Source organism: Lepidothrix coronata, unplaced genomic scaffold, assembly GCF_001604755.1.
Source record: "Lepidothrix coronata isolate B3197 unplaced genomic scaffold, Lepidothrix_coronata-1.0 Scaffold219, whole genome shotgun sequence".
NCBI lineage: Eukaryota > Metazoa > Chordata > Aves > Passeriformes > Pipridae > Lepidothrix > Lepidothrix coronata.
Window position 1 is genome coordinate 828,802 of NW_016690399.1, and position 16,081 is coordinate 844,882.

Genomic DNA, 16,081 nt, shown 5'->3' on the forward strand with positions numbered 1-16,081 from the left:
TTGCCCGTTGTCGGTTCCCCTCACGGAGGGAGCGCACGGGGCTCGTTCCCCGTTCCCCTCACGGAGGGAGCGCACGGGGCTCGTTCCCCGTTCCCCTCACGGAGGGAGCGCACGGGGCTCGTTCCCCGTTCCCCGTTCCCCTCACGGAGGGAGCGCACGGGGCCCGTTCCCCGTTCCCCTCACGGAGGGAGCGCACGGGGCTCGTTCCCCGTTCCCCGTTCCCCTCACGGAGGGAGCGCACGGGGCTCGTTCCCCGTTCCCCTCACGGAGGGAGCGCACGGGGCTCGCAGCCAGTTCCCCTCTCCCCGGCCGCGCCGTTGCGGCGGTGCCGGCAGAGGGCGCGGGCGCGGCCGTTCCGCCATGGCGGATTACGAGGCGGTGCAGCGCGGGCCGCTGCGGCTGAAGGGCAGCGGGGGGGCCCTGGGGGCCGGCAAACGGTGAGGGGGGACCGGGGGAGACCCGGGGGGACAGGGGGGAACCGGGGGCGGTGAGGGGGGACCGGAGGAACAGGGGGACACCCACCCCCGGGGCCGGGCGCTGACCGGACTGTGCCCGCAGGAAGAAGAAGAAGGCGAAGGAAAAGGCCCAGATCCTGGAGCACATCGTGAGCAGCAAGAAGCAGGAGGAGGAGAAGAAGCGCGGGCTGGACAAGCGGACCCCGGCGCAGGTGGCCTACGAGAAGATGCAGGAGAAGCGGGTAAGGCTTTAAAAACCACCCCCATCGCCCCTCGGGTGCGGCCGCTGAGGGGCCCCGAGTGCTCGGAGTAACCGGCCCCTCTGTGTCTCCCGCAGCAAATGGAGCGGATCCTGAAAAAAGCCTCGAAAACCCACAAGCAGAGAGTGGAGGTGAGCGAAATCACCCCGAGTCCCTCGGAGTGTGCTTATTATTGTTGGGCTGGAGGAACTATTTCACCTTGTGAAGCACAGGCAGGGGGGTCTTGTGGTTCGACTTGGTGATGTCAGCACCAAATGTTAAAACGTTTTCTTTCTCTTTTCCTCCCCCAGGACTTCAATAGGCACTTGGATACTCTGACTGAGCATTACGACATTCCCAAAGTCAGCTGGACTAAGTGACTGGGCTGCTTGTCACGGGCTCTGGAGCAGGAGTTGTGTTTTGTTTGTATCAAGCAAGGGTTGCCATGTAAATGTGTGTGTTCTCCATATTGTCTAATATATCTTCTGAGCGTTTTATGACTTTGTCCTGTCTTATTTTATAGCTTTGCTTGTTAAAGCCAAATGTCCAGCAAAGGCTCCTCTTGGCTGAGGAGCTCTGGTTTATGTGGGTGCAGAGTGCTGGTTTTTCAGTGTTTAAAATGAGATTAAGGCCAAAATTAATTGCTGCAAACCAGCTGGAAAATGTTCCTTTATTTGTTCTCCTTTTTGGAAGCGAAAAGTCTGACAGTCTCATATTTAAGTTTCTTTTGTAAGTTATGGGAATTGTAAAATTCCTTTCTATCAAGTTCTTTCAGAGGTGATGTTGCAAAATGTGGAGTATGTAAAATTTTCTTAAGGAAGGATGTTCTTTCATGTTTGATCTTTGTATACTTTTAAACCTAATCAACAAGAGGGGAGATTTAATCCAGGGAAGAGAGGGCAGCCAACAAGTTCTCAGTGATGTCCAAGTTTTGATAGTTGGGGTGCTGGATTTGTGGAACACACCGAGCACCCAAGCTTGGCAACTTTGGAATATATAATCAGTGTCTCTCTTGAGTGTTGCACACGAGGTAACAAATATGATTTTGTGGACAACAGTATTTCTATTCAGACTTCTTTCAGAGGTGAGGGGTCTGCTGCAACTTGTAACTTTGATATAACTTATTAAAGCGCTGGTTTCATCCTTTTTTTTTTTTTGGTGCTGATTTACATATAAAATCGGGGCGAATTTTGGGTGTGAAGTTCTGGAAGGGCCATGCCTGCCTTTACAATTCTCACCCCCTGTGAGGGACGACACGTACCTCGACATTCAAAATCCTGTCGCTCCTCTTCAGTTGGAATATTGGAATAATCAGAATATTGGGATAATCGGAATATTGTTTTTAACCCGAATTTGGTCCCTCTTGTTGAGCCAGGGGAGCTCAGTGTGGTTCCCACCTCAGCCTGGACAGACCCTCGTTCCTTTCCGAGGTCTGTGCCAGCACTATGGGGGAAAACACCTCGCCCCGCTGTGCCAGCGCGACTGGACCATTCATTCCCAGCGGGAATAAAACTGGGGAAAACATTCTGGGACTATTTAACACGATTCAGCTGATCACGGTGTCCTTCCGCGGCCGCGGTGCTCCGCGTGTATCTCTGCGCGGAGGCGCGGCCTGTCCCGGGCGGTGACGTCACTTCCCTCGGAACCGCCGCGGAAGCGGAAGCGGAAGGGAAGGGGAGCGGGCGGGACGCGGCCCGGGCGGGCTCGGGGCGATGTCGGCCAGCGCCGTGTATGTGCTGGACCTCAAGGGGAAGGTGAGGCCGGGCCGCGGGGGCTCTGCGGGGCCGGGGGGGAGCGGTGCCCCCGGGACCCTCCGCTCTGAGGGCGCCGCGCGGTGCCCGAAGGGCTGCGGGGGTCGCGCTCCCCTCCCCGGCACCGCCGCGCTGCCACCCCCGGGTGTCCCCGAGGTGCCACCACCCCGGGACAGGGCGCTCGTGGCCTGTGTCCCCTCGCGATGCTGAGTGAGGCAGCGCGGCCCGCGGTTATTAATCTCTGCCTCAGAGGAGCTCCGTGTTTTCCACTCTTCAAATCATTGTTGGGGCGCGAGCAGCGATAAGGAATAACCGTGGGAAGCGTTAATGGCGCGACTTCGCAGTGAGATATTGGTGTTTGCGTCCTAATCAGCAAAAGTATTTTGGCGGCGTGATTTGCGTGCAGAGAGACTCGAGGGAAGCTGAGTGATTTTAGAGAGGCCTTGTGTGTTTTTCTTGCGTGTTAACACCCTTATAAAAGAGAAAAAACCCAAGGTGCTCTCTCCGTAGGTTCTGATCTGTCGGAATTACCGCGGAGATGTGGACATGTCAGAGGTGGAGCATTTTATGCCGATCCTTATGGAAAAGGAGGAGGAGGGGACGCTTTCCCCTATCCTAGCACACGGAGGAGTTCGTTTCATGTGGATTAAACACAACAACCTGTATCGTATCCTTTGAGCTGCTGAAAGAAAGGCCAAGGGCTGCTCTTATTTTCTCTAGTGACAAAGTGCAAGTTGGAGAATGGCTGAAGTCACATAAGATGAAAAAAATCTGGTTATCAAATAAAGTTGGTTAAATAAAATAGGTTATATTAAATAAAGTTGATGTATGCTTTACCTAATGTAATGTGCACCAGCAGTATAAGGTGTTTATATTAATTTTACTCTAATAAGCTCTTTACAAAAAGGTATTTCTGTTAATTTTACTCTAATAAATTATTTCCTGGAGGTTTATTTTCCCATCTCCTGAGATCAGAGGTGCTGTTAAATAATTCACTCTTAGTTTTTCTGGCCAACTCTAATTGCCCAAAGGCTTTTTGAAATGCACTTAGGAAACCTTTTTTTCTTTTTTTTTTTTTTTAAATGCACTTTTCCTGAACATCCTTTATCAGTTGTTGCAACATCTAAGAAGAATGCATGTGTATCACTGGTGTTTTCATTTTTATATAAAGTAGTTCAGGTGAGTATGAAACCTTGGAAGTAACCTCTGCTTTCAGTTCAGCCCAAATCTGACCTCAGATAGAAGTGCAAAGAGCTTCTGCATTTTTAAAGAACTCTGACAATAGCATTTTTACTTTATATTTGATTATTTTGTAGAACTATCTCCCTAACCACTAAAAAAGGCACTGATATTTTGTAGCTGAGTAGGCAAAGGATGGGGCAGAGTGCTGTAAGTAGCTGCACAAGACCTGAGCACCCAGAGGAGAATTGTGAATTGGTGCATGAGTAGTGGTGCCTCACAATAGAGCCTGTGTTCGGTTCATCTCTAACCTGGTGTGAAAAATATTTCCTCCAGAACAAATATTTTTCATCACAGAGTTCCTCCTGGGGTTGTTTCTCTCTTGAGTTTTAACTGAGGTGGGTTCCCTGATGCTGTTTGTGGAGTATGGGGTTTGGTTTGGAGCTTTCTGAAATGGTTATTTCGGGTGCAGGAATTCATTCTGTGTGTGCTCTGCTTGCTCAGTTCATGTTCTTCTTCTCCCCCTCCCTCCTGTCTTTTTGTTTCAGGTTTTTTCTGAATATTTCAAGGAGTTGGAAGAAGAGAGCATTAGGGATAATTTTGTTATTATTTATGAGTTGTTAGATGAGCTTATGGATTTTGGGTATCCACAAACCACTGATAGTAAAATTTTACAAGAGTAAGTACCATTCTGCATCACAGTGACAAAGCCCTCGGAGAGTTTTGAGCATTCTTCTGTGGGCAAACAAATGTTTGGCTGGTTCTAAGTATCCAAAAAAAGATTAATTTTCATTTTTTTCCTGCCAATCCTGTGGCTGGTGAAGGTACATCACTCAGGAAGGTCACAAACTTGAAACTGGAGCCCCACGCCCGCCTGCCACTGTTACAAACGCTGTTTCATGGAGATCAGAAGGCATAAAATACAGGAAAAACGAGGTGTTCCTGGATGTCATAGAGTCTGTTAACCTTTTGGTGGGTATCTTGAACTTGAACTCTTAATGAGAATTGTAGTGGGAAGTTTTATAGAGGGCTTTTTTGTATGAAAGTCTGCAATAAAAGGTCAGACTGACTGTGGCTGGTGTGCTGTGCCACTCAAAGCAGCATCAGTCATTAAAGATTAAGTAGTCTCAGGGACATCCAGTACAAATAATCCTTTAATTGTTTGTATTGATGATTTTTGAATATGTCTTTTCCTTCTCTGTCTGTGCCATCACTTCCCTGATCTAATTCTGCTGTGCTGGATTAATTCCTCAGGAGAAACACATCCAAGAAAACCCCGGGGCGTGGGGATGGGGTGGGAGTGTTGCTTGATGTCCCAGCGTGTCACATCAGAGCAGTCTTGCCTTTCTGTGCCTCCTTGTTCAGGTGAGTGCCAACGGGAACGTGTTACGGAGCGAGATCGTGGGCTCCATCAAGATGCGGGTGTTCCTGTCGGGAATGCCGGAGCTGCGCCTGGGCCTCAACGACAAAGTCCTCTTTGACAACACAGGCCGTGAGTGTCCTGCTGGTGCTGTGATAATCAGGAGAGGTGGGATCTGGAGCCCGAGGCCTGGGGATAGCAGGGAAATCACAGAATCGTTATGGTTGGAAAAGCCCTCTGAAATTAAGTCCAACCGTTAACCAACACCGCCAGTAAACCGTGTCCCCAAGTGCTGCATCCACCTGGCTTTTAAATCCCTCCAGGGATGGTGATTCCACCACCTCCCTGGGCAGCCCCTTTCAATGCCTGACCAACCTTCCAGTGAAGAAATTCTTCCTGATGTCCAGCCTGAACCTCCCCTGGCACAGTTTGAGGCTGTTTCCTCTCATCCTGTCCCTTGTTCCCTGGGAGCAGAGCCTGACTTCCCCTGGCTCCCCCCTCCTGTCAGGGAGTTGCAGAGCCAGAAGGTCCCCCCTGAGCCTCGTTTTCTCCAGGCTGAGCCCCCCCAGCTCCTTCAGCTGCTCCTGGTGCTCCAACCCCTTCCCCAGCTCCATTCCCTTCTCTGGACATGCTCCAGCCCCTCAAAGTCATTCTTGTCATGAGGGGCCCAGAACTGGACACGGGATTTGAGGTGTCTCAGCAGTGCCCAGCACAGGGGGACAATCCCTTCCCTATTCCTACAAAGTGTTGGCTAGAAGGGAGGACTGTCAGCAGGCAGCAGCTTTGCTGTGGTGAGACTTGGGCCACAGTTTGTGCAGCACCTTGACCTGTGGTGTTTTCTGCCAGGTGGGAAAAGTAAATCAGTAGAACTGGAAGACGTGAAGTTCCACCAGTGCGTTCGTCTGTCCCGCTTTGAGAACGACAGGACCATCTCCTTCATCCCCCCTGACGGGGAGTTTGAGCTCATGTCCTATCGTCTCAACACCCACGTGAGTCTGGATGTTTGCTTTTTTAAGTGAGAGTGCTTTAAATTGTAGCCACAATGGCTTTCCCTTAATTTTATTTTATATTTTTGTTTCAAATCTTGGCCAGTACAAGAGTTTTTAAGGCAACTGTTAATAGTTTGCTCTTTTTGGAGGAAGAAGGAGTAAAGAAGTAACTTGGCAATAAGTCTCTGTATTTTCAACTACTGTTCAGTAGTTTTTAAATGCTCTGACTTTATGTTTTCTACTCTATTTTTTTCATCTAACTACATAATGAAATGTCAGTGTAACCATTCATTGTGCTTTACAACAGAATTTATCACTTGGTTTTATCAGTGTGTCAGTCTCAGTGATAAGGATGCCTTTCCCTTCAGAAAGGGAAAATCTCAATCTACAGAGGGTCTATAAGATGCTATAAACTTCGAGTTATTTTTTATTTTAAGGACCATGCTTTGAATTAGAGTTATTTTTAAGTCTTAGAGGGGTTTTTAGGGCTTTTTAGAGCTTCATACTGGGGACTGAGCTGCTGTAGTTCAGTCCATGGTATGTTAAACTATCAAGTATTTTCCTATGCAAGTGTTTGTTATTAGGGGTTAATGTGAGCCACACATTTTTAAGCTTATAATTCTTGTAGCATTTGCTCATTGGTGTATCAATACTTGCTCATTTGTACAATTATTTCTTTTAAATTAAACCACGGCTTTTTGTCATTTTGGACACCAAATGGGGTTCACATGTTGAGTGTAGCTTTATGGGGAAGCAACATTTTAGTGACTGTTTCAGGTGAAACCCAGAGCTGTGAAGTGTTTGGGTTTTTTTCCCCATCAGGTAAAACCCCTGATCTGGATTGAGTCTGTGATTGAGAAACATTCCCACAGCCGCATCGAGTACATGATCAAGGTCAGACATTCTTCAATAATTATGCCCAATTTCAGTCTTCTTTCATTTATTTTCAAAGCTTGACCAGCAACATGTGCATTTCTGTACAAGTGTTAAGTATTTCTGTGGGGCTTGGGTCCCTTTGAACACTTAATTTTAACTTACAGTCTGTGTCGTGGTTCTCGGGATGCAGGTTGGGGTGGAGGGGAGCTCTGTGTCTCACAGCTGAACCCACCAGCATCATGGAAATACTTAGAGCCTGCTTTTTTGATTGTATTTTTTCCTTCATTAGGCAAAAAGCCAATTTAAACGTAGATCAACTGCCAACAACGTGGAGATTCACATCCCAGTTCCAAACGACGCCGACTCGCCAAAGTTTAAAACCACTGTTGGAAGTGTCAAATGGGTTCCAGAGAACAGTGAGATTGTCTGGTCCATTAAGTCTTTTCCAGTGAGTGTTCTTTTCACTCTTATCACCCAGCAGTGCAATAATTACTTCCCATCAGTAATTCATTGATGTTCAGACTCTGCCTAAAGCAAATTCTGACAGTGTCAGAGGAGCAGTAGTGGCCTCTTCCTCTTTCTCCATGGATGAAGGGTTGGAATTTGGTGTAATAGATGTTGTTTATATTTGTTTCACTGGGATATTTTTTCAGAACCAGATTAGAGAGCAGATTTTTTAGTGATGCCTGTGGATGGTGTAATCTTTGGCCTGGCTTTAGCAGCAGCTGTTTGAGTTTTGTCAGGCTCTGCTTCTTGGGTGGTTCCACAAGCATGAGCTCTATCCACTGCTGGTGATGTGAGAGTGCAGCTGTGTGTCACCCATTTAATCTGAATTCTTGAGTATGAGGCTGGAAGAAAAGGAATTGTGCCTCAGGCTGGCTCTGCAACTTTAAAAACAAAAAGCATTTTTAAAATAAAAACACATGTCACTCTGAAGCCCTGGAGAAGAGCTGGAATGAATAGTGGAGTTCAGCAGTTTGACATTAATAAAACCTCTTGTATCATTGCGAGTTCTTTTTCAATTTATTTTGTTTCAAGAAAAAAAAAATCTTTCCCTTTTGGGCAGGGTGGAAAAGAATACCTGATGAGAGCTCACTTTGGACTTCCAAGTGTTGAAGCTGAAGACAAGGAAGGAAAACCTCCCATTAGTGTCAAGTTTGAGATTCCCTATTTCACCACTTCAGGAATCCAGGTTAGTAGTTGCAAATGGAAATAATGATAAAATCACATGCTGGGTTCTAACACACGAGCTGTTTGTCATCTTCTAGATGTGACTCCTCTCCAAGTTTGATCCATAAAACACATTTTTGACTGAAAAAGGGTGGTTATTTTGTTCCTCTTTTTGCTAAATGCTGTTTTAAACCAACATGGGGGAGTTTCTATCTTACAGATCTTTCTTTCCAGGTTCGTTACTTAAAGATAATTGAGAAAAGTGGCTACCAGGCCCTGCCATGGGTCAGGTACATCACCCAGAATGGAGGTAAGAGAAGGGAGTGTTTTATTTCTCCAGAATACACCTACAAATTGAAACTCATATTCTTGGGTATGAAACTACCTGCACACAGTAGATGAAGATATGCTGCTTTTTCTAGACCCCTTTTTTGGTGTCTTAATGAAAGACCCAACAGGATATAAAACAGTAATGCTGTTCAAGTTATTTTCTAATTAGGCTGGAATTTGTTGAGGTAAATTTGAAAACACACACATTCACAATATGCTCACACACACATTCTGCCAGCTTTCAAATGTATCAGACACTGGCTAATAAAATATACTAGATTTTTAGCAAGTAAAAGTGGTGGGGTTTGGTTTGGTTCTTTTATTGGTTGCTAATTCTTTTTGTTGTTTTGGTTTGTGGTTTTTTGGTGAGTGGGTTGGGGGTTTTTTTTTGTTTGTTTTGTTGCTGTTTTTCTAGTTTGGTTTTTTTTCTGGCATTTAAGCATGACTGCCCACAATTACCTTTAACCCTTCAGAGCTCATTCTCATGGCCATTCTAAGCAAAGATCTGGGTTTATTTTGTAGAGTAATGGAATCCCAGAATGGTTTGGGTTGGAGGGACCTCAAAGCCCATCCAGTGCCACCCCCTGCCATGGGCAGGGACATCTCCCACTATCCCAGGTTGCTCCAACCTGACCTTGGACAATTCCAGGGATGGGGCAGCCACAGCTTCTCTGGGCAACCTGTGCCAGGGCCTCCCCACCCTCCCAGGGAGGAATTCCTTCCCTCAGATCTAATCCAAACCTGCCCCTCCTTCACCTTAAGGCCATTCCCCCTCTCAGTGCTTTATTGATATTTCTATTTTCTTGTATTAAGAAACATTAATATATATTAATATACCAATGCATTTTATCCCAGTTTGCTGCTCTGCTTTCCTACTTTTAATGAGACAAATAACTAAAAGTGTTTTTTTCTTGGGTTTTTTTTCCCTTCACAGACTACCAGCTCCGAACACAGTAAAACACCTCCCAGGCACCACAGACAACAAAACTTCAGGCCAAGAATTCCTTTGCAGAAGCTTCTGTGGTCCTGAGAGCTGTGAATGTTGTTGCCAAGGGTCTGGTTTCTGCAATCTTGGATTGGCAGGAGAAAAGATTGGAAATCTATTGTTTTCAATAATGTGTTTGAGCTTTTGAACCATTAGTATTGATTGTGTGAGTATTTATTTCGTTCTTAGGACATGCTGATCTTGCTGCTAAATGCTAATTAACTTTAGGAGTAGCAGTTACCTTGAGGAGCCAGGAATCCAGAAAGAGCCTTGAGAATGTCTTGTCGATGCCTTGTCCATTACAGTCACAGAGTATTTGTATTTTAGGATCTCTAAAGACATTGGCAGAGTTGTGCTACAAATTAGGGAGGTGATTGTGCAATTAAATGACTGCTGAACACTTAGTTGTATTTAGGCCAAGGTATTTATTTTTTTCTGGGCATTTGGGTGCCTTAACTCATTCAAAGCTCTGTTAACTTATAAAAAAAAATTACAGAATATGAGTTGAAATTATCTGAAGTCAAAAAAATGCTATTTGCTGGTTTTGCATGGTTTCAAAGGAATTAGTCTGAGGGAACAGCTTCAAGTGAAGGGTTTGGAAACAAAAATAGGGGTTTGTGAAAGTCTGAGTTAACTGAGAACAGGAGGAAATGTCTGTGGGAAGGTCTCTGTGGAAGCAGGGGGATTGCTGGCTCCAGTCAGGGAAATGCAGGTGGAAAAGTTCCCACCCTGGGACACCCCCAGGGCCTGGAAACCCTCTGCCAACTGACCAGTATTTTTATTTCTGTTCATTAACACAAGTTCCAAACTGTGATGTGTAGGCATAAAGCCTGGGACTAACTGTTAAAAGACCAAAACGATTTTAGAGGTGATGAATTTTGGAGGGAAGATTGGAGGTTTTTTATTATTTTTCCAGATCATAGTAATAGTACTCCAACCTCTTCCTGCAAATTGTTGTTTATGAAGAGGCTCATAAAAACACAGTTGCCATCTTTCTTCCAGCTTGCCTTTGTGTCAGTTTAGGGCAAATACCTCCCCTTTTTGCTATAGTTTGCTAGAATTGTTAAACTTTATTTGCCCTAAGGGGAAATGCTTTCTTTCTCAGTCTTTTCTGTTTGTAAACAGCTGTTACTGTAACTTCCCAGCAGAATGAATAACAGTTCACAATGTTATTCTTACAGGTATTATTAATATTTTTTTACATGCCAGTTCATTTTTTTTTTTCAGAGAAGCTACAATTGGCATGGCTGTACATAGTTATGTGGATTATATTATTTTTTCCAGGAGAATTGTGACGGTTATCAGTATTTTCTTTACACAACTTTTAGGATGTTCTGGTTTGAATTTAATGCTCCTGACAGATGCTGAACATAAACCATCAAAAGCTAAATGTCTGTGTCTGCAGATGTGATGTGATAACACTGAGTGCAAAGTTCTCCACTGGGGGGGAGAGTCCAAGAGTGTCCACAAAGAGTGAGAAAGTGTTTCAGTCACTGTCCTCACTGAACCCTTGTAGGCTGTAAATAGATATATCTGTGCATACAATTAGCAAAAAATCAGCCAAATTCCCCTGAGCTGCAGCTGCTGGGACATCACAGAACATCTGCCTCAGGAAATCTGATATCTGATGGTGCCTGACAACAACCAGACACCTGATTTTAGGGTGTGGGCAGGTGTATTCTGGAGTAAGGTTACTGTATTTGTCACCCAACAAGCTTGATGTTGAAACCAAATCATCGTCTTCAGGCTTTTGGTTCCACTACTCATTTTCATTTGAACTGTTAAGCTTATGGCTGAACTTTAAACATTTTTATTTTAAAACTGTAACTAGTTGACAAATCACTTTCTGCTGACTTTATCCTTCAAAGTGTTTGCTTTAATTATGCCTGTAAAATGTGACTCTTCAGAGCTTTGTTTTCCTCTTGAAGGTTGGACCTTGTGGACCAGAACCATGTTTGCTCATATTTTGTTGCAATTTGACTCTGTTTTGATGGTGGGGCATCAGCTGTACTTGTCCAGAAAGTAATAAAGGGCAGAAAGGCCTCTTTGAATCACTTGGCTTGCTCTTTTTTTCTGTTTGATCTACACTAGTGCAGCCTCTAAATCTTAGAGTACCCCCAGTTGTTCTAAAGCAGGACCTGGATGAGTAGAACAGGACTTTATAAAAGCTGCAAGTATTGATATTCCTGATTTGTTCACCAAATACTGACAGAATTTTTGCTTTTCTACTGTTCTCTGCAAAGTTCACCCAGGTACCACAAAATTGGTGATCAGAAGGCAAAATAACCCCCCTCATCATCCATTCATTGTCAAAGTGGGGGTCCCTGTGTCCCCAGAAAGGCAGAAACAAGGAGATGGGCTGTGACTCCTGCACTTGCTCTCATTCAAGGAGGAGGGAAGGTTTGGATTAGATGTTGGGAAGAAATTCCTCCCTGGGAGGGTGGGGAGGCCCTGGTACAGGTTGCCCAGAGAAGCTGTGGCTGCCCCATCCCTGGAAGTGTCCAAGGTCAGGTTGGAGCAACCTGGGCTAGTGGAAGGTGTCCCTGCCCATGGCAGGGGTGGAACTGGATGGGCTTTTAAGATCCTTCCAACCCAAACCATTCTATGATTCTAGGAGTAACTTTTTTTCCCCCAAAAGTTCTGTCCTTGCAGCAACTGCTGAATCTTTTTCTCGGTGGCCTGACGTGGAAAAATGTAAATGTGCTGGTTTGCCACCGTGTTACAGGTGAGTGCCGAGATAGAAGACTTTTTTTAAAGACAACTTGCATAATTCAGAGTATCTCCTGTGTGTTTCCAGCTTGCTCTGGTTTCCCAGAGTGCTGACTCAGGATTTCTGGGAGCAGAAAACATTCCTCTCTCCCTCCCCGGGCAGACCTGTCGTCTCATTGCGCAGGATTTAATTACTCATTGATTAGATAATTGTCCCTCCAGGTGCGTCAGCGCCGCTCCCCGGCGGAGTAGCTTTACTTCCCGTGGTAGTGCGGGTGTGTAGCTGCTCCCTGGGCTTGCTTAGAATGAGAGGTGGCCCCAAAGCACCGCCGTGGTGCCCCTGCCCTGGCTGCCAGTAGATGGCATTCCCAGCACGCTGCTTCCCAGCGAGGAGCAGGACGAGCCGCACGAACGGTATGTACCCAACGCGCCTCGATTGGGAAGGCACAGCTATTTTAGTCACCCCTGAGTGCATTAAAAACCTCCCCAAACCTGTAATTAATTTTTTTTTATTTTTTTTATTTTTTTTTTTATCTTTATGCGGTGTGATTTTTTGGAGTTGAGTAACTTTTCTCTATTTCGACAGTTTTTAACACTCTTATTTCTTTTTCTCTCCTGTGGCTGATACTGGTCGTCCTGTGGAGTGGAGCACCCAGGGAAGGGCTGAGCCACTGCAGCACCACAGGAGCAGCTTCTCGGGGTTGGGCATCAGTGTTGCACATCACTGGCTCACAAATTCAGGCTCAGCTGGTGGTCTGAAAGCTCCTGTGTGATATAATATAAAAGAAAGAGGAACTTTTCCCCACACACCCTTGATCCCCTCTAGAGAAAACTGGGTTTGTCTCAATAGAACCTGCCTCCCAATCACATTAAATGGGTGAGAACCTGCCTCCCAATCACATTAAATGGGTGCATTACAAAATCTCCGGTCCAGCTTGGAGAGTCTCTCACTGGGTGTTTTTTAGCATCCTCCTCTTTTTCCTTCTTGCCATCCTTGCATACCTGAACGCTGTTTGCAGTGCTTACATGTGCCTCCCACCTCTAATCTGAGCTGGTTTTGTCCACAAAACATTCTTACACGTGAAGAGAGCTCCACAACCCTTCATCCGGAGCGGGTTTGCCTCTGCTTGGGAGATTGCACCTGTTTATTTCTGACCTTATTCTGTGAAAATAAAAAGGGCTAAACCTTGGCACCTCTGGCCTTATCTTGTGCCAAATGCAGTGTGTTGCAATGCCTTCGGTGCTCTCTTTTTTTTTTCCTCCTCTGTGGTTGACACCCGCTGCTGTTTGTAATTTCAGCAGCCATGGCAGGGGGAGGGTCGATGGCCTTGCAGAGAACGGTGCTGAGAGAGCAAAGTTAAGGGACGACGGGAATAATCTTAATTGCCGCGGTAATTAATTATGCAACAGTGTTATTTGTGCTGCGGGGGAGAAGTCGAAACGGAAACGAACCATCGTCAACCTTCTTTTCCCTGGAATTTCGTGCAATTCAAAGCGTTCTCTGAGTAATGCCCTCCCCACTCACAGTTAAAACTCGTTTCTCCTGTACTTGCAGCCTTGCCTTGACTCAGCGTTTGTGAAAGCACAGTTGCTCACAGCTCACTGCAGGCACAGGCAGGAGGTTCCCTTTTGTAGCTGTGGCACTTTGCCCTCAGTGAATTAGTGAGAGACTTTGGGATCCCCGGCACAGCAAGGACATGGACCTGTTGGAGCAAATCCAGAGGGGTCATGAACGTGATCAGAGGGATGGAGCAGCTCTGCTGTGAGGAAAGGCTGAGAGAACTGGGGTTGTTCAGCCTGGAGAAGCTTTGGGGTGACCTAACTGTGGCCCTTCAGAGCCTGAAGAGAGCCCACAAGAAAGGTGGAGAGAGACTATTTACAAGGGCTTGGAGCAACAGGACAAGGGGGGATGGCTTCAAACTGACAGAGGGTAGGGTTAGATTGGATATTAGGTAGAAATTCCTCCCTCTGAGGGTGGGGAGGCCCTGGCATAGGTTACTCAGAGAAGCTGTGGCTGTCCCTATCCCAGAAAGTGTCCAAGGCCAAGTTGGAGCAACCTGGGCTAGTGGAAGGTGTCCCTGCCCATGGTAGAGGCTGGAACAAAATGAGCTTTAAGGTCCCTTCCAGCCCAAAGCATTCTGTGATTCCATGGTCCTTCTGCATTTCCTGGGCTGTACCTGTGATTTCTGGGCCCTGGCAGTGCAGGGGCTGTGTGTGGATCGTGGTGTGGGCTCTTTGCAGTGTGAGCACTGCTCTGGGCAGCAGCAGGTCTGGCCCTGCTCCTTCACACCGGGTCCTAAAGAGAAAACTGTAATTTTCTTTTTTTTTTTTTTCTTTAGAGAGAGGAGTGGTAGCTAAACTTGGATCTGCATTTGTTCTCCTGAAAATTAAGGATTCTTGTTTTATTAGGATGCCTTTTGGGCTGAGTTCCCAGGAACGTGGTGCAAAGAGCCATCTGAAACTGAGACCACCCCTAGCCCTGCAAAATCCAGGGCATCACACAGGAGGATTAAAGCCACTCTTCCCACTTCAGCTGTTCTGCTGCTCTGTGGTTGTTGACAGACTCACTGAACCAGACAATCTGGAAAAGTTTGAGCTTAATATCAGAAATTATGCCCAGTTTAACCTTATAACCTCTCCTTCCTCTTCTCCTTCCCCCTCGATGCTGCATCTCTTTATGCCCATCTTATCTGGTTGCCTGCCCTGGCAGCTGGAGGAACACAGTAGGTGGAATTACTCTGGGTTGTTCTCAAAACCAAATTATGGGCTAGAACCTGGAGAGTCCAAGTTCCTTTGCAGGCTGATGGTCAAATAAATAAGCAGAAACAGGCCTGAATCAAATGATCAGCAACGTGAAGAACAAGACGCTCCCAAAGTCAGCGTGCTGGGCTGCAGCCCGGCCTGGAGAAAGTTTTGTAGGCTTAGTTCAAATCTTGGCTGTGGATTTGTACCTTGGATCAAAGTTTTGTTGCAGGCCCTCCTCCAATATAAAGCAAAGAAACGTAAAACAACAAATATCCAGCGAAATCCAAACACAATCTGCTCTATGTTATGCTACAAAAATGAATGAACTCTGCCTCCCACCCTCTCCCACTGTGACTTGCTGTGAATAAGCACCACTCAAAGGAAACCAGTGCAAGGAGTTCTGCCTCTTTTCAGCAGGAATAACAATGGAGCAAGGAAAAAAACGCTGACTAGTTTTATCTCTGCTCTTCCAGTCGGGCAGGTGTAGGTGAAGAGTGATGGGGTGTTTAAAGCAGCATTGAAAGGGCTCACCCTCAGCACAGAACTGGAGCTCAAATATTGAATTATTAGGCTTTAAAAAATGTTCTTCTGGTGAATTAGGAAAAGCTCTTCGTAAGGAATGTTCTATACCCCATTTGAGAATTCCTTAGGCCATCTGAGGCAGATCCAAAACCTGCGGATTTTGAAGGATAGAAGGATGTTTAGGGAAATCAGGCACACTGGCCATATCCATCAGTGTTATTTATGAGTCTTCAAGCCACTGGGTTACAGGTCACTGAGGTACCTGTTGGATCACAGGGCAAGCCCTGCAGAATGACTCCTTACCAACAAACTTGGATAGGAGTTGTAGCTGAACTCAGGTCTGTATTTGTTCTCCTGAAAATGCAGGATTCTTGTTTTATTAGATTCCTGTGTTATTGAATTTTATTAAATATTATTTATTCCTTATCAACAGACTCTGGATTGCACTGGTGGGAACCAGGTGTTGAGCTTGTGCTCCAAATCAGAAAGAGGACAAATTTCACTCTGTTTTTTTTGCACTTTAAGCCTTAGTTAAAGAACTTGTAGAAGCTGCTGGTTCCTCCCCAGGTTCTGGGGAGGGAGAAATGTGCTCCTGCCCCGGCAGGGAATGAGAGATTCAAGAATCCCACGAAGTCCAGGAGTGAACAGAGTGCTGGATTTCCTGTCACATCAGGATTTAGGGGGGTTTTGCCATGAGGGCTTTGTGGGCTGGCAAATATCCATTGGGTGCTGGGTGTAGGAGATCTCAACAGTGTGTTAGGAACAGACAGT

General features: G+C 46.0%; 3 protein-coding genes and 1 long non-coding RNA gene across 7 annotated transcripts in view; 2 read left to right on the forward strand and 2 right to left on the reverse strand.

Annotated features, from left to right (window-relative positions):
• The window catches only part of CIB3 (calcium and integrin binding family member 3), a 7,185-nt gene extending 6,253 nt beyond the window's left edge, over nt 1-932 (reverse strand). Inside the window, exon 1 of one of the 3 annotated variants that reach the window (XM_017833661.1) lies at nt 914-932. Coding sequence is in view for 1 of the 3 variants with exons in the window: in XM_017833655.1 (XP_017689144.1) it covers nt 523-603 (81 nt within the window). In the remaining 2 variants the exon portion in view is untranslated. Of the gene's footprint in view, nt 1-522; nt 620-913 lie in introns of those variants that run through there. The other 2 variants (XM_017833655.1, XM_017833658.1) reach the window with 2 other exon arrangements.
• FAM32A (family with sequence similarity 32 member A) overlaps nt 1-1,191 on the forward strand; it is a 1,448-nt gene extending 257 nt beyond the window's left edge. Inside the window, exons 2-5 of one of the 2 annotated variants that reach the window (XM_017833664.1) lie at nt 12-437; nt 559-697; nt 793-846; nt 1,006-1,191. In XM_017833664.1, the coding sequence (XP_017689153.1) occupies nt 12-437; nt 559-697; nt 793-846; nt 1,006-1,016 (630 nt within the window). In that variant the 3' untranslated portion in view covers nt 1,017-1,191. Of the gene's footprint in view, nt 1-11; nt 438-558; nt 698-792; nt 847-1,005 lie in introns of those variants that run through there. The other variant, XM_017833665.1, reaches the window with a different exon arrangement.
• Nucleotides 1,192-2,343: 1,152 nt separating this feature from the next.
• On the forward strand, nt 2,344-11,385 carry AP1M1 (adaptor related protein complex 1 mu 1 subunit). Its single transcript, XM_017833648.1, has 12 exons — nt 2,344-2,448; nt 2,956-3,112; nt 3,557-3,624; nt 4,173-4,303; nt 4,449-4,596; nt 4,990-5,116; nt 5,831-5,973; nt 6,796-6,867; nt 7,139-7,297; nt 7,916-8,041; nt 8,254-8,329; nt 9,284-11,385. The coding sequence occupies exons 1-12, from the start codon at nt 2,407-2,409 to the stop codon at nt 9,304-9,306; spliced, it is 1,272 nt and encodes a 423-aa protein (XP_017689137.1). The 5' UTR covers nt 2,344-2,406; the 3' UTR covers nt 9,307-11,385.
• Nucleotides 11,386-12,567: 1,182 nt separating this feature from the next.
• Nucleotides 12,568-13,264, reverse strand: LOC108506535. Its single transcript, XR_001877792.1, has 2 exons — nt 12,962-13,264; nt 12,568-12,808 (listed from the first exon to the last, which is right to left on the reverse strand). It is a non-coding gene; the product is annotated as an uncharacterized LOC108506535 (long non-coding RNA).
• Between the last annotated feature and the right edge of the window lie 2,817 nt (nt 13,265-16,081).

What these genes read in the sequence shown, in the direction of transcription:
- AP1M1 (XM_017833648.1), top strand. Translation starts at nt 2,407, where the DNA reads ATGTCGGCCAGCGCCGTGTATGTGCTGGACCTCAAGGGGAAG. An exon ending in TGCTGGACCTCAAGGGGAAG is followed by an intron (nt 2,449 to 2,955) that starts GTGAGGCCGGGC and finishes CTCTCTCCGTAG; the next exon opens with GTTCTGATCTGTCGGAATTA. An exon ending in TTTTATATAAAGTAGTTCAG is followed by an intron (nt 3,625 to 4,172) that starts GTGAGTATGAAA and finishes TTTTTGTTTCAG; the next exon opens with GTTTTTTCTGAATATTTCAA.